This window comes from Triplophysa dalaica, chromosome 3 (assembly GCF_015846415.1).
Source record: "Triplophysa dalaica isolate WHDGS20190420 chromosome 3, ASM1584641v1, whole genome shotgun sequence".
NCBI lineage: Eukaryota > Metazoa > Chordata > Actinopteri > Cypriniformes > Nemacheilidae > Triplophysa > Triplophysa dalaica.
In genome coordinates, this window is record NC_079544.1 from 7,917,338 (window position 1) to 7,938,917 (window position 21,580).

Here is a 21,580-nt window from a genome sequence, read left to right on the forward strand (position 1 = left end):
ATCAAGGTGGGTGATTTAACTTTAGGCATTTGAAGATACTCTTTATGAAGTAGGTAACACATCTATATGAAAACTAAAATTTTGAGCGGAACAACTGGTAAAATTAGACGATTATGCAATTTCTCCCTATGTTACCTGGATTGTTCTGTATAACCTCGAAACAAACTTGTTGTAAAAAATGGTCTGTACACAACATATATTTCCTAGTTCTTTGGCTAAGGTCCAGAGTGAGGGATGGCACGTAATATTGAGCATGGTACAAATAAAGAGATACTGTTTATCCAGGGGCGGCCAGAAATTCTGGGCCCTATGGAAACCAAAATTTCTGGGCCCCCTACAAATAGGAAAATAAAAAGGGGGTCTGCTCTTCTGGGCCCTATATCAGCCTGGGCCCTTAGAATCGTCCTAACCTTCCACCCCTTTACGACGCCCATGTGTGTATCTGTTTAACATATTTAAAACCTTGAAACCGTCAACTGCTAGCTACTGTGTCACGTCATTTTGCTAAAGTAAATTTTTTTAAAGTATGTACATTTATTAAAAGTAAGTTAGCCTACATCTTAATGAGGCCAAGGGCACGGTGAACTTGTCTGCTCTGCAAGGAAGATTATGTAAATTTGCAGTGAGTAATTATTCTTTTTTATTATTATGTCACCATGTACATGTACAACATGAAAAATTATAAGTGGAAAACAGACAAAACCAAATAGCCTGTCGTTTGTGTTCATAAGGCAGAGATATGTGCCAGCAAAGGGTGGATGATTGTTGATGCCTGTTCATGGTTGATATAAATGGTCTTAAAATTAATGCCGTGTCAACATTCCCATGCTATAATATGAAACGACATCCAGCATGAGAGATTTCAGGAGGGAGGCCTCATGAGGGATGCTGCATACAAGACAATCGGGCTGAATTTGGGCATTTGTACCGATTATTTTATATGATTTTGTTGAAGGTGTGTAAAGAGGGGTGGGCAAACCTGGTCCTGGAAGGCCACAGCTCTGCAGAGTTTAGCTCCAACCTGCTCCATATGTCATCATTTACTCCCCCTCTTGTCATTTCAAACCTGTATGACTTCCTTCTTCACACAAAAGAATATATTTTGAAGACTGTTGGTAACCGAACAGCACTGGACCCCATTCACTTCAATTGTATGGACACAAAACCATGGTCAACCAACCAAGTGAATTTCATAGACATTCTTCAAAATATCTTTTTTTGTGTTCTGCGAAGAGAGGAAGTCATTTGGAATGACAAAAGGGGTGTAAATGATGACAGGATTTTTATTTTTGGGTGAACTTTCACTTTAAGAGTGATTGAATCTCCTCCAAAGCATGTTGGGGCTGCTCCGATCAATATGATGGATATTTACGATGAGAAATTCAGTTTTTTGTTGGGCACCCACGAGGACAAAAGCTGTAACTTGTCACGTTGCACGAAATGATAACCATGTTGAAAGTGAGCTGATGAAAGACAGAATCATAACAACCCCAGTGATGGCGCAGCCTGTCATCTTTATGCCCATCACAGTGTTCAGAGTAATCAGCATTCATAGAGTTTACCTGCAGTAATCTGGGATACATTTTTTATGACCTTTGACAATATAAATGAAGCACAGAGTAAAAGATGGCAGCAGTGCATTCATGTTTTTTATTAAAATATATACTTAAAAAATGTGAATATAAAACACTTGGATTTAACATTCATTCACACAAGTTCAGTGAGCTGCAGCTTTGTAATCTGCATGTTCTGCAAATCAAGCAAATTTCACACAAGCAAATGAAGTCGAGGAGAACTACCTTTCATCCAGATTTGAAAACGCTCCCCTGTTCCTCTGTGAGCGTTTCAGTTCTGTAAAGATAATGTTGCAATAATTTTTCAACAAGAGAGCACTTCAAAGATGTGCAGAGAAGCTACATCTGTATGCAATGAAACATTCAGCGCATCTACACTCTTTCAAACTGAAATCCTTCTGTAGCCCTATTCAGAGAGTAATTGTTTTACAGGGGAACATAAGTGACTCTTGCAATTACAGGCGATACAGAAGTGGTGTGTTTTTGCCTTATAAAGAGTCTTTCTTCCACCAGGTACAATGAACTGTAACCTTATATTTTGCGTTAACCTTGTTTCCTTGAATTTCCACATTTTAAAAATGATGTCTGTGATGTTTAAAGACAAAATGCAGAGGAAACTAGGGGGGTAATGATAAATTGCATATCATGATACAAAGGTTTACGATATGATGTCTGTTTAATTCTATAGGTTAAGCTGCACACATGTGACATGGAGGTTTAAGAAGTTCTCTCTAATGCCAAGTTCACACTACATGATTTTAAGCCCGATTTGCAAGTCGTTGAGCTCACCGACAGGTCGGGGTGTGATCGGATGCAAAACAGCGTGCGATCAGCTCGTGTGAACTAGTAAACGACTCATGAAAGAGGCTCCATGACGCGTTGCTAATGCCTCGCACACACCATACAAATATCTGGCATGAAAAATATCTGGAGATGTCATCCGACTTGACATATTGTGATGTCAAGTGAAGGGAGGAGCCACAGCCGATGACAGCAAGCCATGGGTTGAGGTCACCGAAACTGACCCCGTATGCTGTTCCATTCCTTCCCCCATATCCTTTGTTTTTTCTTTTTCCAGGGTTTTCCTAGTTGATGATCAAGGAAACAGCTTGAAGCGAAAATGTCTTTCCGACGTCCATTTTGACATAAACAATTCCCATTTCGCAATTTTTTTCGTGTCCTTTTCCGTCCCATTTCTCACATTTTTTTGTGACAAAACGTGGTTTGGGGACCAGACTGAGTCGCTGGGTTACAGAATTGTTCACAGCTCGTGTAGTGTTTCACCCACTGTTGCGGATCATTTACGAAGTGTCACGTAGTGTGAACACTTTAACAACTTAAAGACTTCACAGATAGCAAGTCATGTAGTCTGAACAGCTCAGCGATCGACCGACGTTTAAAGTTGTGTAATGTGAACTTGGTTTAAGGGCCAGTTTCCTGACAGGGATTAGTTTAAATCAGGATTAGGCCTTGGTTAAATTAGGATATTTAAATTGTCATACTTTACAAAAAACATTACTGATGGGCATGGGATATGTTTTAAGACAGTGGAAATTTTGATTAAGACACCTCTAACATTTAAATTAGTCTGGGACAAGGCTTAAACCCAGTCTGTGAAACTGCCCCAATGGGTTTAGCTTTCTAATTTTATTTTTTGGTGAAAATTTATTTTATTTTTCAGTGACAGATCTGTTGATTTTTTATTAATTTACATACAAAATGTTCAATTAAACCTTGAATATTGTAAATTCTCTAACATTCTCTCAAATATTTGTATCTGTTAAAATTTCATATTTTATAGCTTTGTTCATAATATTGTGATACAATTGTAATTGTCAAACCAATACCGTTACGTGTCATATCGTATTATATAATTTATCATGAGATGAGTGTATCATTACCCCCCTAAAGGAAAGCGTTCAAATAATTTAACATTAATTTTCTTTGTAGCCATTTTAATGTATGACTTGAGAGCCTTCTCTTTTTTCTGTCTCCCTTATGCTGTTTTATGCCTTGCAAAACATTGTAACATAGTATATATGTATCTGGCATACTGTTTGTAATTCTGGTTTTGGGACATCGCACTAAAAAACTAGAGGAACAGGGAGTCCCGTGTAATCTGTCAAGATGTAGGAAGTCCTGTCAGTTTTTTTTTTTCGTTTTTTTCGCAAAATTATTATTTCTCTCAGTCTTATTTTTTCTGCCATTGAACAAAAAACAAAATCATCATCACAAAATCACCTTACCACGACAACGTCCACGAAAAATCCATCATAAAAGGGAAATTCAGCTAATGTTGTAGGAAACAAGGATAAATTCTTCCTTTTTTTCCCTTTGTCTTTTTTCTATTTCCTTTACGTCTCGCAGCCCAGAACGACAGCCAAGTTTACATATAGAGAAAAAGAAGGTTCATTGAATGGCATCTTAATTGGCAACTCCCGTATCCTTCCCGATGTACATGTCAGCAAGCTTTTTAAACTGCGGGCCCCAGTTAGACAGGTAATCATATTCATGGTCTCCCTCAGTCGCAGACGACTCCAGAGAACTCAGTGACTCAGCAATTGATCCATTGCCCTCATAAGCATATGTGGCGAGGGAGTCATAGGGAGGTGCAAAAGGGTCTGTGTCATTTTCTTGCAGTCTGCTAATAATGAAATCTCTGACATCCGCACACTCCTTCATGGGTGAAGGTCTGTGATATGGAAACAGCATTTCGGGGATGATGTCACGTCTTAACTTGTTGCTCTCGATCACCTCTGGGTGCCGCAGCGTGCCGATGTCAAAGGCTTGTGTGTCCTCCTCACCACCACCTTCGTCATTATAGCTGACAACGTTATCCCTTACGTCCTCTTTGGAGATGATCAGCGGTTCCTTTCTTCTCTGCTTCTTTAGAGCCGAGAACAGGACCACGATCACTGAGAAGAAAAGAGTAAACAGAAACTTTATTTATTTTAAATTTGGAACATAAAATGGTTGGTGGTTTTTAGCTGGTCCAAGATGGTCCTAACTATTTATTTTAAAACCATCTTTACTAGGGCTGTGCAAAAAATATCAAGCAGGAGTGAGCACGTAAACTTCTACTTAGACCATCTCCACATTAATACGTTTTCACTTTAAAGAGAATTTCCTCCAACGTCCTGAAAACAATAAGCCTATATCCATGTACTGCACATGAGTAAAACATAAGACACTTCGACCCTGTATAATTTCTGTCAGGGCCTTTTTACCAATGCCTTATGTCAGTGCAATGTAGAGGAAAGGCACGGAGGCTCAGATTCGGCACAAGACTATAAAGTTGCAAGACATAAGTGAACTATCCTCACGCTCCACTGACAATCAATAACTACGAGTTATTAAATATTCTGTCACCTAAAATGCAATCTACAGTGCACAAACTGACATTACAACTTTCATACTCGAGAGCAACCAAAAGCACCTTGCTCAAAAACAATAAAACCCTGACCAAAACCCATCTATGTATCGTATCGCAAGGCCCATGCCCATGCACAGCCCTAATGTTTACCTGGTTTTGAGAGCTGGTTTGAAGTTGTTAAAAGGTGGTTCAACAGCTTAGACTTGAAACCACATACTCTGTTCCAGACACTGTGTGGGTGATTCTCATGAAATCTTGTTTTTAAGATGTCAAACATGATTTGCAACTAATTCTATTGGTTGAGTTGCCAACTTGTGATCTGCAGCTTTAAGAAGTTCTCTCTAAGGGTTTAGCTTTCTTAATTCTTTTCTTTAAATTTTTATGTTAAAATTGAGTTTTATCTTTCAGTGAAAGATCTATTTGTTTTTTAACTAAACCTTGAATATTGTCAATTCTGTAACATTTTCTCAAACATTTGAATCTCTTAAAAGTTTTAGTTTTTTAAGCTTTGTTCATAAAATTGTGATACAATTGTAATCGTAAAACCAGAACCGTATCGTACAGTATCGTGTCATATGATATAATTTATTATGAGATGAGTGTATCATTACCCCCTCATGGAAAAAATTCTAATAATTGAACATTAATTTTCTTTATAATCATTTTAATGTATGTGGTATATGTCTCTATAATCTTCTCTCTTTCTGTCTCTCTTATTAATTTAGTGCCTTGTTAAACAATGTAACATATCATATCTGTAATACTGTTTGTAATTCTGGCGTTGGGATATGGTCCCATAAAAGTAGAGGTACAGGGAGTTCCGTGTAATCGGTCATAAAATGAAGCTAGACCTGTCATGGTTTCTTTTTCCTTTGTCACAAAATCATCCATACATTTTGCTCTCAATCTCGTTTTTTTATGCTAGTGAACAAAAAACAATATCATCATCTAAAAATCACTCTACCATGAAAGCGTCCACGAATCCATCATAAAAGTGAAATTCAACTCATGTTGTAGAAAACAAGGAGAAAGACTTCAGTTGAAGCACCTCCTTTTTTCCCTTTCTGTCTTTTTTCTGTTTAATTTACAACTCGTAGCCAAGAAGGATAAATAGAGAAAATGAAGGTTCATTGAATGGCATCAAAATTGGCAACAACTGTATCCTTTCCGATGTACATGTCAGAGAGCTTTATAAACTGCGAGCCCCAGTAAGAGAGGTGATCATATTCATGGTCTTTCCATAACAGAAATTTCCTCTCTATCCATTAAAAACAATATATGAGATGTTCTTTTACTAACAGTTTAACATAATTTTGAAAAGTAAAGTTAAAAGGAAAATCTTTTTACTGTAACCATCTAAAAAACTATATTTTCTACATATTTTTATTGTCATTTGAAAACATCTAGGAGAATATGTGCGTAGTAATCTTTTTCACAAAATTTTAATTTGAATCCATTTAAAATACAACAAAAAATATAATACATCAAATCTGGACATGTTACGGTAATGATAATTTTCAGCAGAAATAGCAATAAAATACAAAAATAATTCATTTTTATGTCAAGATTATGCTTTGTGTAAGGATTTACAGATTTTTTCTTAGTATGATCATTTTTTGTGTAACTGAATAGCCTATGTTTGAGAATCTTCAGTGGTTTAGTGAGAATAACCCATACAGCTCTGGCCTAATGTCAAGGTATCATACTTGCATAAAAGACAGTAGATGTTGCACATTGTGCTGTGGCTTTTACCTAAAACCTCAATGGGATTACACCGTACACTAGTCTGACAGGGAACAGTAACACGGTTGTTAAGAAGCATGCAAATTGTACAGTGTGTATCTGGCTTAAGCTGGCATCTCCAGCAGACTTGTTTTTGTTTTCTCATTATAAATTGATGTGTTATGGGTTATAAAAGCAAATCTGGGGCATCACTGAGATAATGGTTATTGCATCCGAGCATATGGTGAATATAAACTCACTAAGCAGGATAAGGATGCAGAGGAGTATTGCCACTAGCGCTCCAGTGCTCAGGCCAGCAGAGAGCAGTAATGCATCAACGCTGCAGGAACGCATGTTGCCGGTGGCGTCACAGCTACACACACGAATCATCAACGTGCTGGTACTACTCTGGATGGGGTAGTCGCTGTCGGAGATAACAACTGGCAGATAGTAGACACTCATTTCACGCCTGTTAAATCCACTTCTTCTGGTCAGAATTCTGGCTGTGTTATCTGGGGGGAGGAAGGTGTTAAGAAAACATTCAAACAGCAAGAGCTGAAGATATTATCTTATGCTGAGTCAAACAACAAAACATTCAAATCTATTGTTCCTTAAGCCAAAAAAAGAAAAAAATTAAGAGCATGAATTGAACAAAAGCTTCAAGATTTATACGTCAAAGGAAAGATTTATTCACCTTCATTATCAAAGATGGTGAAATTTGTATTCGGGGAACTCAGACTGAATACAAATTTGTGACCCACAAGAGGTTCATCCGTGTCAATGGCACTGATTGTCTGTATGAGCTGGAAAGATAGACATAACATAGAAAGATATTTTAAACCAAAAAAATGGCGCCTACTCTTTAAAGCACAAAATAATAACATAAAAGTGTAGTTATAAATACCTGTCCAGCTTTTACATTCTCGCACACAAATGTCTCATAAATCATGGCAAACTCCGGAGCATTATCATTTACATCCAAAACCTTTATTAAGACAGGAACACGGCTTCTTTGGTGAGGGTTATCTAGAGGAATAATGCAAAGAATATAGCCAGAACACATTTTATCAATTTGTTTACAGCCGTCTGTCTGTATGTTAATATTCGCACTGCATTGCATTGAGCTTTAGGGTACACTCTTAAAAATATAGATGCTTAAAAGGTTCTTCACAGCAATCCCATAGAATAACCATTTTTGGTTCCAGAAAGAACCATCTCTTTCTTACTTTTTTATAATCTGAAGAACCTTTTTTGAAACAGAACTGTCCTTCAGATGTTAACGGTTGTACCAAAAGATGGAACCAAAAGCTTCTCCTACGGCATCGAAGAAGCTTTTGAAGTGCCTTTTTTTGCAACAGACGTATCCATAAAATGAATGTGAAATGCCATGTCAGAAAATTACAAGTATGTTTTCGTTTGTTTTTTTCGTATCCTTTTTTTAGTGTATTTCATGCATTGTGTATTCACATACTCATCTCGCTCGCCAGGATGGACAGGTTGTGCCACTTTGACACCTCCCTGTCAAGAGACCTCAGAATAGTGATGGATCCATTCTTGGGGTTGATGTGGTAAAGCCTCTCAGGGTCTGAGTGCTGATCTATTGCGTATCTATGGGAGGGTGTGAGAAAGATATGAAAGAGACGTTCATAGTCATATTAGATTCACTTAACAGTTGCACCGTTTTTTATTCAAAAACCATGAAATCGAGTTTTTTGCCTTAGTGCCTTATTTAAAAAGTCCCAATTTACATTTAACTATTACGGAATGTAAACAGAATGTTGTTTAAAGAGACATTTGTGTACATTTTCTAAATGATGGAGAAGAGCCTCATAACGGGAATACATCCAGACACACTTAGCAGTCGAGCATACTTTCCATATTTTATAGAGCCAATTGTGGTGCAAATACAGTGGTGGAGTGATGGTATACAGTCCTTGTAAATTATGCTAGATTGCCGTAATCTGCTGCAACATTCCAAACCAGAACTCAGAGCGGGCCTACAAGATGGGGAATTGCGCCGTGCAAATTGCATTCGGCACTAATTGTTGAACGTGCTCACAGCGTTACCTCATTTGCATAATTACTTCAGTGAATCGGGTCCCTGAAACAATACAGACGGCGCATGCAAATAAACAACACTATCAGCATGGCGCAATTCATTTTTAGTGCATGTCCGTCCCCAGACACTGTAATAACTGAATATATCAAATCCTTACAGGATTGGGTAATCTGTAGCGTCGGGGTCCCAGGCTGTAATGGTTCCAATTGCAGTGCCTTTTGGTGTATCCTCATTGACCTCGAAGGCATACTGAAGCCTGCTGAAGACAGGTGGCTCGTCCACGTCTTTGGCTGCGACCTTGACGATGGCTGTGTCTGAGAACGGCCCCAGATGAAAGAAGTTGGGGTCCTGGTGCGAGTTAGACACCTCCACTTTAACAGTGTACACTCGCTTGCTTTCATAGTCCAGTTTCTACGTGAAGGTAAAGAAGAGTGGTTGTACGTATTTGTATGTTGCAAATGAGAATCGTAAACAACAGTAGAGTGTTTTACCTTTTTGACAACAATAACACCCTCTTGGGTTAAGTCATCTGTAATTATGTCAAGGTATTCTCTGCCATCTCCATCCAAAATTCTGTATTTCATTTCAGCGTTCTCTCCCTCATCCCCATCATTGGCTTTGATGCGCCCCACTGTTGACCCAATATCAGCTGACTCATAGGTGCTTAGGTGGTAAGAACCTTTCAAAGAAAATTGATTATGTTGGTTTAAGGCATACGGGTCACACCATTTACGCAATCTAAATTTAAAAGTTATCTTGTTATTGACTCACTCTTTTAATGCTGTTCTATACCCAAAAGACTTTCTTCTTTCAAACCAATACTGTATATGCACACAGGAAGATGACGTACTTCCGCTAAAATCGCTGCCAGCTAGGTCACTTCCTCTAGGTCACTTGTTTAGTAAGAAAACATTTAAATTTCGGCTAAACAACAGCACTACGGGTGAACATTGTTAAGTGCCTCTGTGATCATGCCTCTAGTAAGTGGAAAAGTTTACTTAGCTTTTTTTCATATTTGTCGATGTACCTTGAAACGGATAGCCTGAAGTGCTTCACCTATTTGGTCGTCGACGTATGGCGAAGTGTTTGAATAATTAGACTTTGTTCATCTTAATCCTATGTGCAACCTGAAGCGAACACCCTTGATCCCTATGGGACCGGATTTAACAGAGCTGGCAGAGATTTTAGCGGAATGACGTCAATGCTCTGTGTGCATATACCCCGTTACTGAATCTCTCAATCACTATAATTCGGTTTTACGTATTTTTTTGTGTTTCTGTGTAGGTTTGGAACAGCATATGCGGGTGAATACATAATAACAACCCTTGCAAAATATTGATGTCGTACTGTAAGCAAAACGTGGTGGACTGTCATTAACATCCGTTAAGGTGACGTTGACAATGGCGGTTCCAGATAGACCACCCATCTGTCCTGCCATGTCTTTAGCTTGTATAACCACCTGGTACTCATTTCTCACTTCCCGATCCATGTTAGACAGGGCTATCCTAACAATTCCTGCATAGGAAAACAGAGTTTATCATTGACATAATCACACAGGCTAACACAAAGGAAGCCAGACATGGAAATAAACTCATTTACTCATGTTGATAATAACATATATGATGCACAAAAGAATATATTTGAAAGAAAGTCATGTTTGGTCAATTCAGTAAATGAAAACAAATTTTTCAATTCTGCAGTGTCATGTAGGCACAATTTTACTGTAAAATGATTAGGTTGTTTTTAAATTAAAATCGTTTAACTGAAACTGAAATGTTCAGCAGGTAGTGTATAGATTTTGCTGACATTCTTGGATGCTTTAAATGTGTTAAAATGAGTCATATTGCCATTGTTTTGAACTCACTCAACTGGATATTCATTCAATTCTCAGCTTTTGTGTTATACAGAGGAAAGAAAGTCATACAGCATCTCTGAACGACATGAGAGTGAGAAGATGTCATTTTTTAGTTAATGGATTTGCATTCTTTATACTGTATGTTATTACTAGATTTATCAAACTACACTTCCAGGAAAGGTTTTGCTGTTATTTTATAGAAATGACATATTACTCTTAATGTTAAATACATGGCCTAATAAGTAGTTCCATTACTAGTTTATTATTGGTAGTAAATAGTATACTATTTGTGTGTGATCTTTGTTTCAAACATACAGGAACAGTGAAGTTCACCTTCCTCACCCCTCAAAAGGCACAAGCAAAAAATCAGAATAGTGTGTCGGCGGTGAATATATTTTTAGCCATATGTTTGGAAGACTCACCTGTCTCAGGCTCCACTGAGAAGTATGGTTGGCCCTGCAGGATGCTGTACACAAGTTTAGCACTGTTCCCATATGTGGCATCATCTGCATCGGTGGCATTCACTTCGATCACAAAAGTACCTGTAAAATCCCAAACAAGTCTCTTTAATCTCTTAGTTGTTTCTTTTAAACAGAAGAGAAGTGAGCCGATAACTGATATATTGACCGAAGTACCGTGTCTAATATTAATATAGAATTCCCTCATTAAATAAATAAATTACAGATTCTTCCAGAGCAACCCAGAAAATGTATAATAACCACACGTCGAACAGGTCTCGAGACAGAAAGCATTTAGACAGCAGTCTGATTCAAACAATATGCTTTTGTTCCTACAATTTACACATTCATAAATACTGTATCTACGTACTGTACCTACATCAACAACAAAAAATTCCATCAATTCCAGAGAGTATGATTTATGATTAAACGGGTACAATATAACGGCCTACATTTTATTATCAACCGATAGGATAACATTGAAAATGACCATTTATCAGCCGATGCCGATATGGCCGATCATTTATTGTACATTCCAAATTTGAACAATGTACCAAATTTTGGTTTGATTAGATAGGAAATGTTTTCTTTTGGATTCAATATTTATTTCTGCGTTTCCTTTTTAGCATAATTATTTGAGTAAAGTCAATATCCAAATCATAAATGAGAAAAATCTCCAGCAAAATAGCATCCTTTCAGAAATACTCATTATCTCTAGGTAGAGTGGCGGATCTATATAATACATTTTGTCTAAGTAAGGAGTACATTTTTTTAAACAGTGTTTCCTTGCTTAACATAATACTGCGACAATAACATTTCTTAGCCGTGCCATCAATACATTCATTTTCATGATTACTGTTTTGAAAAGGAAAAAAAATGTTTCTTGTTGTTTTGTTTTTAAAACTGCACTATTAGCATTCATTATATGGTTCAAAGACTAGTGCCTCTAACCCAGATTTATTTCCGTTCCTTAAATTAATAAACACAGATGGAATTGCTTTTGGCCTAGGGTTATGTGTCAGAAGGTAACCATAATGATGCCTTGTAATATGACTCTCTCCTTGATTGAGGGCAATAATTTCATAAATAAGCTGTACATTCTCTTATATTAGATTTCAGAGGAACACGGGAGCCTGTATGAGAGAAGGAAGAGCATCATTACATTTTCTTTGGGGAGCTGATACCAAACAGACTGCTGCACTGCTTGAGGACTGACTTGATTGGAAACAGGACAACCAGAGGTTATTATGATATTACTGAGAAGCAGTGTGATGTCCCTGAATATTCATGCACTGTGAATATGTATGGTGGCATGTCACCGCTAGAACAGAGCCACTGATTGTGAGAGACAGTGCTGATGATGTGGGAATGGGAATTAGATGTAAATAGAAAATGTGATAAGATGAACAAATAGAATCTCCTCCATCAGGCGCTACATCAGGGCTCGGGGGAGACGATGCCTTGTGGGCATTGCTATATTCGTTTATATTTGCATATGACTACCTGTGAATCATCTTGTAAATCGTTTCAAAAGGTGCTTTGTAAATAATGCTTCACTCACTCATTATGGAAGAAATAGTGTGACTATTCATAAATAAAACAAAGCTTTAGTAATACGGTTGTTCCTATTTATTAGTAGGATGCCCCAATGGGTTTATATATACTACAAGCTCTCCAACTCTTTCCAAAAACATCTTTAAAAATGTCTTGTGTTGGACAATAACACAATGCATGGGGAAAAAAATACTAGAAATAAAATGATATACGACAACGTGCGAACATGACTGACTCTTATTTTGTAACCACGAAATGGAATACACTTTTCAATTACCACATGAGACCGAGTATAAAGAACAAACAGAAAAAAATGGAAAACCCAATAACACAGCCATTCTTGACCTCGAAATACCGCAGTGACAGAAATATCACACCTCTTTGCAGTATCCTCGCATGACACGTAAATGCACTTCAAATAGCAACAACAGGAGAAAAAGTCATTTTCATTCACTCACCGACGTCTGACATTTCAGGTACACTGGCACTGTAGACAGCCTGGGTAAATTTGGGCTCATTGTCATTGATGTCATGTATCTTGACAATGAATTCGGTGGCAGGCTCCAGAGGGAGGCCGGTGATCTTGTTGAAAGCTTGAGCCTGCAGTGTGTAAGAGGCCTTTTCCTCTCTGTCCAGTCTCTGAGCAGCATGTAAATCCCCAGACTTCTCATCGATACGGAAAACCGTGCCCGCACCTTCCCCAGAGAGAACGTATCTGGCGGTTCCATCACCACTGTCTTTGTCCGAGCGTAGCTGTTTGGGCAAAAAGCAGACTGCAGCTTAACCCAAGTTTAACCACATTGTAAAACGCAAATTTGACATTTGCCAGATGCGGTAATGCACGCCTAAGCTTTAATCAAACGTTGCGTCCTTCTATAACTTTAGATGGTAATCCGATCTGCTGCCATGTTTTATTCAATCGTGGAGCAAGCGTGCAGTTATATTTTCAATCGTGGTTAGCAACCTTAAAGAAGAAGCTCTTGGAGTGAAAGCTCTCTGGGGACCATAGAAACTCATAAAAGCCAGATTCATACAAGTCTTCAAAACGTGTTCCATTAAAAACTAATGAAGCTTTTAGTGCCTTTAACCACAGTTGTAGCTTTTATACAACATTGCCAGTGGCTTTTCTGAGAAAATAATCGGAATGGTTTACATTTTTAAACATTTTAATAGAAACACTGTAATGATCAGAATTTTATTTCTTATTGCTATCGTTGTGCTCGCCGGTCTCATAATCTTTAGTTACCATGCAGAGCCAAAGTACATCTGTAGTAATAATGTTGATAAACCAATGAACATGTTTTATTACAACTAAATATTAGTTTAATACAAAATCCCAATTCAACTGATTCCGCTTCACCTAAATGAGTTTATTTGGCCAAAAGCCATCCAACTGTCCCTTCCGGATGCCTGACCGACGGGATACATTCATGCCTGTTCTAATAGGCACAAATTAATTAAATAACAAATCTACCGAGCAGGTGTTTTTTGAGTTTATGAGTGCAGATGTAGGTCCAACATCAGGTCATGAAGTCATTAGAGTCACAGAGGCATGTAATGCGTTTATCCGGAGCTCTTAAAGGCTGTTTTTAGAAAGAGCCAGAGGGCTAAATCCACCGGCTGACCGCTCAGCAGGATCTCACAACAAACTACACTTTTTCCCATCCACGCTGATTGACAGGAAGGTCAAATGAAAGGCGTTGGAGCTTTGTGATGCAGGGAGACAAGGAGATTGGTAAATAAAATCTGCTTGTCATTTAGTTCTAACGTAAAGTGAAATGAAGCCGTCACAGAGTTGCGCGAATGCAGAGCGATTTTACACAGTCGGGCTTGTTCAATGTGCTGTGGTTTGCTATTGAGTTTCCAAAATTGGCTGAAATGTTAAAAGATGCAATATTTAGGATAATCTGTACGTCTGTACGTACGCAACACAATCAGTGCTTTAATAACAGGGACTGTTCTGTTGAATGTCAGTATGGGCTCTTCTTTCATGTTTAATGTGGCATAAATATAGCATGCCGGTGAACTGCAGTCTGATGAATTGCAGTCCCTTCCCTCACAGAGCCACCGCAGATGGGTGTAAAGTCAATGGGGGGAATGAAAAGAGTGAGTGAAATAGCCCGTAATTGTTGATTCCTGTCAAGTCTCCGGCGAGCCTCTTTATCCTGGAAATGAGAGCGCTAAAAACTCTGCCAAAGTATTCTGTCTCCGCACTATTCTCGTCTACTCTCGTTCGCTCTCTGTCTTGTGAATATTCATGCCTCGGCGACTGTGTAATTCATAATTGCGCAACTTTATTTGCTTTGATGATGGCGTCAAGTTTTTCCAAGTGCCTGCCACACAGTGCCGTGTTCAAATACAGTGTCAAACCGCATAAAGCTCAGGAAAACGAAAGCGGAATACAACAATGATGCAATTTCCATTTCTCGCATCTTCTCCCAGTGCTGTTTTGTTAGACAAGGTAGATCATTTTGGAGCTACAGTGCAATGTAAGTAATCACAGTCTCTTACCTTGCCGACATACTGATTGTTGCTTCCTGTGTATTCCTCCGACAGGAAGAATTGCCTCCACATCCAATCTCTCCTGAATCTGTGCAGCACCGTTTTATCTTCTTCCATCATATGATTCCAGTTGAGAAGGAGATTTCCATCACTCCTCTCTAGCAATATGACTGGAGAGCTCAGGTGGGGAAAGATCAGTGGGAGCAGCCAGAGGAAGTGATTCATTATCATCGTAGCCAATCGATCGTCGAGACGACCGCAACTCCGTATGAATAAACTAAGAAGGGGGGCCGCGCAGAATCGAAAGCGATGTAGATGGCAAAATCAGCAGCCCTGACATTTTAGAATTGGCTTTGATCCTCCTTTGATTCCCTATAAAAAATAATCAAAGGAAAAAGTTACAGTGTTGTTGGAGGTCATTGCGGCCCTTGTCAAGATGCAACACCCATTATCAACGCTGTAAAGCCTTTGTTGTTGTGCGAGCATGTCCCGCAGGCCCCTCGTGCTGTATTTTACTTACTTAACATCAAAAATGGAGCCTTGCATATAACTCAAATGACTACATCATTTTACATTAAATACTAGATTAGGGTTGCGTTCAGAACAGAATTTGACTCTTGGGTGAGTTAAGGTGTTTTGTGTCATTATCAATCCAGATCACATTTCATCAACACGAAATGATTAAGCACCGAAAACAAAGTCTGCAAGTGAATGAAGTCACGAGACCACCCTTATTCTCAAATTGATCCCTATTCCAACGCTATCTTCTGTTCTCTTGTCGTCTTAATACGTTCCACGTACAAATCGATTTCCCGAGGGTACCATTGTATGGCTGTTGCAACTACATTTGACAACCGAAAAAGCAACACATATAAAGGGATCGATAGCAGAGCTTGATTATATATCACTGAATATATCGGGTTGGATTCAGATGCCAGTCACACTACGTAAAAGCTCTCGCGCGCTGCCTCAAATAGAGATTGCTGTCGGCAGAGTGGCTTGCCGCTGTGTTGAATCCTTAGCTTTCAGGCTGAGTGTTTAACCATGACGGCCGATGTGCGATACATTCAATTAACTTGGACTAAGTGAAACGTTATTCACCTCCTTTTAGGCTCTTTAAGAGGCATTTTTTAAGAGAGAAAGCTTTTCTGTGGCTCAGTGGTTAGAGCATGGCACTAGCAATACCAAGGTCATGGGTTTGATCCCAGTGGATTGCACATTGTCAGAAACAAGATGTATAATACAATGCAATGTTGGTCGCTTTGGATAATAGCGTCTGCCAAATGCATAAATGTAAATGCTTCATCAGAATGTTTCAGTGCCTTTCTAGAGAGATTTTTAACCTTGCCGTTAATTTACTGGACCGTAGAAAACAAACATATCGTATAATACAGCCACCGGACTCTCGTGAGCGTATTTAGGTGTCGGATTTGTGGAATGAGATGCTTCGTTGTAATAATCAACTATCTAGCATTCTGTCTGCCTTTGGGTTTGTAGACGATAGAAGCAAATGATACATTTGGAGAATCATTTCTTTGTATTTAGTACACCAGACATTATTTATATAAAATGCTTTTTTTCCTGATCGCTGACTGTAGCTTGGCTGGCAGAGCATGGCGCCATCAATGCCAAGGTCATGGGTTCAAACAAAAATGAATCAAATGTGACCCTGGATCAAAAAGCCAGTCATAAGTAGCACTGGAACATTTTTAGGAAAAGCCAAAAATACATTGTATGGGTCAAAATAATAGATTTTTCTTTATGCCAAAAATCATTAGGATATTAAGTAAAGATCCTGTTCCACAAAGATATTTTGTAAATTTCCTATTATAAATATATAAAAACTTATTTTTTGTGAGTGGATGGCCTAACACAGTGCCCCTGATTATCAAATTCAAAGGCAATTTTCTCAATATTTTGTGTTTTTTGCACTCTCAGATTCCAGAGTTTTAAACGGTTGTATCTCAGCCAGATATTGTCATATTCTAATAACTCATACATCAATAGAAAACGTATGTATTCAGCTTTCAGATTATGTAAAAATCTCAATTTCAAAAGATTGACCCATAAAACTGGTTTTGTTGTTCACAAATGTATATCTTGAATTCACCATAGGAATCAAATTTGGTTAAAGGGTTCACCCAAAATGAAATTCGTGTCATCATTTACTCACCCTCTTGTCATTTCAAACCAGTATGACTTTCACAAAAGATATTTTGAAGAATATTGGTAACCGAATAACGGCGGTACCCATTCACGTGCATTGGTTTTGTGTCCATACAATAGAAGTGAATGGGTACCGCCGTTGTTCAGAATGTTCAGAATATTTCAAAGAATGTTAAAGTGATAGTTCACCCAAATTTTTTTATTATTCAAACCTAACCAAACCTGGTCAGTAACCGAGCAGATCTCGTCTCCCATTTACTGCCACAGTAGGGATGATAAATTCTAAGGGAGTCAATGGGGGATCTGCTCGATTATTGACATCTTTAAAAAAATATTCTTATGTGTTTACGTGAACAAAGAAATTCATACAGGTTTGGAAGAATCTGAGGGTGAGTAAATGATGACAAAATTTTCATTTTTGGGTAAACTATCCCTTCAACAACATTCTTCAAACTATCTTCTTTTGTGTTCTGTAAAAGAAAGTCATATATTTTTTAAATGACAACAAGAGGGTGATTGAATGATGATAGAATCATTTTTCAGTGAACTATCCCTTTAAGCCTCTGCCAAAACATAGCAAATGTTCCAACAACGAGAATGAATTTAACAAAAACATTGTTTTTTTGGGGGGTATTTGCATGTTGTATTTACCATTCAACATTGCTGTGTAAATATCACTTTGGCTGTTTAATACGGTTTAGTAAAGTGCTGTACCTCCTTGCTAATTCCCCTCTTGAATAAAACCCTTTCTGTTTTGAAACATGTAATCCACTTTGATTATTATTGTGATTAAATGCTGCAGTTATAATTTAAACTCTTTCCATGAGCCTTATTAGAATATTAATCCCAGATGCTTGCTGAATAATAAGCAGCCTTGGACACCTCATGAATTGTAAGTTATAAGTGGTCAGCGATACGGCCAAGGAGAAAGAGATGGCCATTAGATACGCTCACGGGACATTCTGTATATCACCTAATACGAGAATTACCATTAAAGTCCTCTGCTTCCAGTCAAGTACCCTTGGTCCTTGTATCCAAGTCATTGCGGTGTCGAATCAGGAATCCTTAATGCTAGATAATACCTGCTTTTCCTCCACCTTCTACCATTCTATGCAAATGTAATGCAAATATGCCCATTAGTGTCCTTGCCGTATGTATAACACATGCGTGGAAGCCTAAATCAGCGTCTCTGTTTAGGCTCGAGAAATAAGCCCCAAATGCAACAGTTACCACTTGGTGGAGCCCAAGACCTTTTTCAGCTCTCTCAGGATGGATCTCTCCATCACTCCATCCCTCATGCTGGACGGCTCTCACAGCTGGCCTCTCTCTTGCAATATTAATGCCCTGTCTTCTTTGTTTTGAAACTTTTTACAGATCAGATATGCACCATGTTGATTGCCTGCCTGGAGGACTGGCTTTGATTCTACCAGGTTTGCAGACTCAAGGCAATCATTTACACCCAGAGTTATTAGACAGAACACTTTCTCTGATTTCGTGTGGCTGTGAGGATCTAATGAATTCAAGAGCGAGTTTCAGTTGGAGCTGATGGAGGTCCTGTCTGATTTAAAAAATGATGGGTGTTGTCAGAGAAGGGCAGTGAGGTGGGGAGGGTTGCAAGGTACATACGTACGCTGTTAACAGTGCCGTGGCGTATAACTCAGTTTGGGATTCAGACTGATGCTCCTTTGTTGGAAGTTAATGTCTTGCAATTACTAGTTTAGCTTTTTTCAATCATTCACCTATTAAAATGGTTTGCATTTTGCCTCAGGTTAGTACATAAATATTATTGCCTGCCACAAAAGAAATAAATTGATTGTATCTTTGGCCTCATTATGAGGCAAATTGGCTCACATAGGACCACCTCTTCGTGAGGCAGAAAGCGGAGAAGATAAAAGAGAGAAAATGATAGCGAGAGACACACACAGAGAGAGAGTTGAGAGTGGAAGCATGTGGTGCTTTATCTCATGATTTATCTCTGCGTTGAAAGCCAATTATACATGTGACACTGGCTCAGAGGAAGTGTGCGCTTTAATTTGTGTGAAACAGTCATGCCATTATGTGTTCATGTCAGATGTATAAATCACAGACGCCATATAATGGCTTGACTCGAGCTCGGTGGCTCAGAAGCACAGAGCTAAAAAATCAGATGGGTTGCCAAACCATTTGAAGTCTATGATACTAATGAATTAAAGGTTTACTCGGATATCATGTGATGAGGCTGTTAGTTTTTTAAAGGTCACATGAAATACATAAACCAACAAGAATGAATTCATTTTAGCAGTTTTGCACTATGCACACATTGATTTGTCTACAGTCTTGAATCGAAATGTCATGTTTGTACCTAAGCGGTGAGTTGAAATGAAAGCTGGAGAACGGCTATCCTTCCCTACAAGAACACTTTAGAGAGCCGCTTAGGCAGGTTTAGTGTTACGGCTTTGGCCAGTGTACTCTCCGAATCTGTACTGCTTTAGTTAAACCCTGGGTTAAGAATGCCAAACAGACACAGTGACACATGAAAGCGATTCCCGTTCATCGGCTTCGGTGCGTTTTGTGGAGGATCAAACACGCACAGATCTCTCGACACGTGTACACACCTTCTTGTTAAAAGCTAGGATGCGATCAAACAGATAAAACAGAGGAGGATGTTAGGAAGTTCAGCTGCAGTCGCAACTCCTATAGGGGGTCAACTTTAACCAGAAATTGACAATTTTCAAAATATAATAATTACAAACTGAAGTAATGCTTGAAACGTTAGGGAACACACACGCATATATAAATATATATATTTTTAAACAATCCAACAGTGTACAGTTCAAACACACAAACAGCTATACCAGAGCCTCAATATGTGCAGTGGGTGTTAACTAAACACTATGCTATTGCTATTTTGTATTTTATATATTTTTATTTTTGTGATATTTTTTACATTAACAGTGTATATTTTTTATGTTCTGTTACGTATAAGCTTTATACTTCCTGAGCTTGCACCCATCCCAGGCTTGCTCACCTGCACCCACATAACAAAACGGCAATTCTCCATCACCAGTGCAGAGCACAAATCACAGAGCAGATGGCATGTGTTATTATGTAGCACGTCTGCGATATTATGACAAATGGAAAACACACATTGAGGTTATTACTATGAAAACTCGTTCCATTTAAAACGGTTAAGATGTTAGTTTCCAACACCTTATCAATTGTCACAAGAACTAACTACTAGTTACTGAATAACCTTGTAATTTAAACTTGTAGCTCAAACGTAGCATAACTCATCCAAACTGTAAGATAAACGTAAAGCTCTTACCTTAACAAAACGTTCTCCTGTGCTCTTCTCGGAGCATGTCATCCTCATGGAAATACGATGCTGGCTTCTGTGCTTGCCTCTTGGCAGCGCTCGGAATCCAAGACTGACTACAGTTGTGTGTGAGTCTCCAGCTGCCTCTCTCTCTCCCTCTATCTCACTCCCTCTATCACTCACTCTCTTACACATAAACCCCTCTCTCTCTCTCTCTCTCTCTCTCTCTCTCTCTCTCTCTCCATCCTTTCTTTCTTGCTCTGCTGGACAAGGATGCAGTTTGCGGAGGGGAGCATGCTCTGATTGGTTGCCATTCATAAGATTGTGATTGGGGATGGAGTTGACTTGCGGGGGGGGGGAGGGAGGAGAGCGAGAGAAACCAATGTTGGCTGCAGACCAGGGCATTGAAATGAGGACAGTGGGTTTAACACAGCAGGCATGATGACTTTCGAGAATTAAATATTGGACTAAAACATTGTGAAAGGCCAGAAGCCCCAGGAATATCTAACACGCATAAAACTGCGAATCTACGTTTCAACGTAAAGAAGCGACGGCTGCTTTCATTGCGCACAAATATAAGTGTCAGTTTTTCCTGCAGAGCACATAAATCAGATCACTCAGTCGAGCTGACAGTCTTTTACAACAAGAGGAGTTTTATGCAGTTGAAAGGACATCGGAAGGGTTGTACAGTGAAATTTGAGGAAATTAAAAATATGGACTTTTGTTAGAGACCGGGGCTGGTTGTCACACAGTGAATATTTCTCAGGCTAGAGCTTTTTTTTTAGTCAGTTGTGGGTACATACCTGAACGTCTTGGCTATAAAAACAATTGAACGACCTCTATTCTGTGTCGTTGAATATCTGGAATGTTATCACACCATTGAGGGTAATTTATCAAAATGGCATATGGCATTAAAAAGCCTTTCACTTGTTTTTTTGTGCAAAACACAAACAATTTATTAAGTTCCAAACAAAGGTTGTCAATTGTTTTCCATGCATTGTATACTGTATAAAAAGATTTAC

At 38.6% G+C, this 21,580-nt stretch overlaps 1 protein-coding gene across 1 annotated transcript; it reads right to left on the reverse strand.

Annotated features, from left to right (window-relative positions):
* Window positions 1-1,695: 1,695 nt before the first annotated feature.
* On the reverse strand, window positions 1,696-20,707 carry cdh10a (cadherin 10, type 2a (T2-cadherin)). The gene is made up of 12 exons (XM_056743073.1): window positions 20,568-20,707; window positions 15,107-15,469; window positions 13,054-13,348; window positions 11,006-11,125; window positions 10,076-10,243; window positions 9,220-9,407; window positions 8,886-9,139; window positions 8,141-8,277; window positions 7,574-7,695; window positions 7,364-7,472; window positions 6,930-7,181; window positions 1,696-4,489 (listed from the first exon to the last, which is right to left on the reverse strand). Exons 2-12 carry the CDS (start codon window positions 15,326-15,328, stop codon window positions 3,999-4,001), a joined length of 2,358 nt encoding a protein of 785 aa, XP_056599051.1. The 5' UTR covers window positions 15,329-15,469; window positions 20,568-20,707; the 3' UTR covers window positions 1,696-3,998.
* Window positions 20,708-21,580: the final 873 nt, after the last annotated feature.

Bases quoted from the DNA above. Each gene is read 5' to 3' on its own strand.
- cdh10a (XM_056743073.1), bottom strand. From the start codon at position 15,328: ATGATAATGAATCACTTCCTCTGGCTGCTCCCACTGATCTTTCCCCAC. The intron at 10,244-11,005 runs GTGAGTCTTCCA...TTTCCTATGCAG, and splicing joins CTCAGTGGAGCCTGAGACAG to GAATTGTTAGGATAGCCCTG. The intron at 7,696-8,140 runs GTATGTGAATAC...TTATTCCTCTAG, and splicing joins CATCCTGGCGAGCGAGATGA to ATAACCCTCACCAAAGAAGC.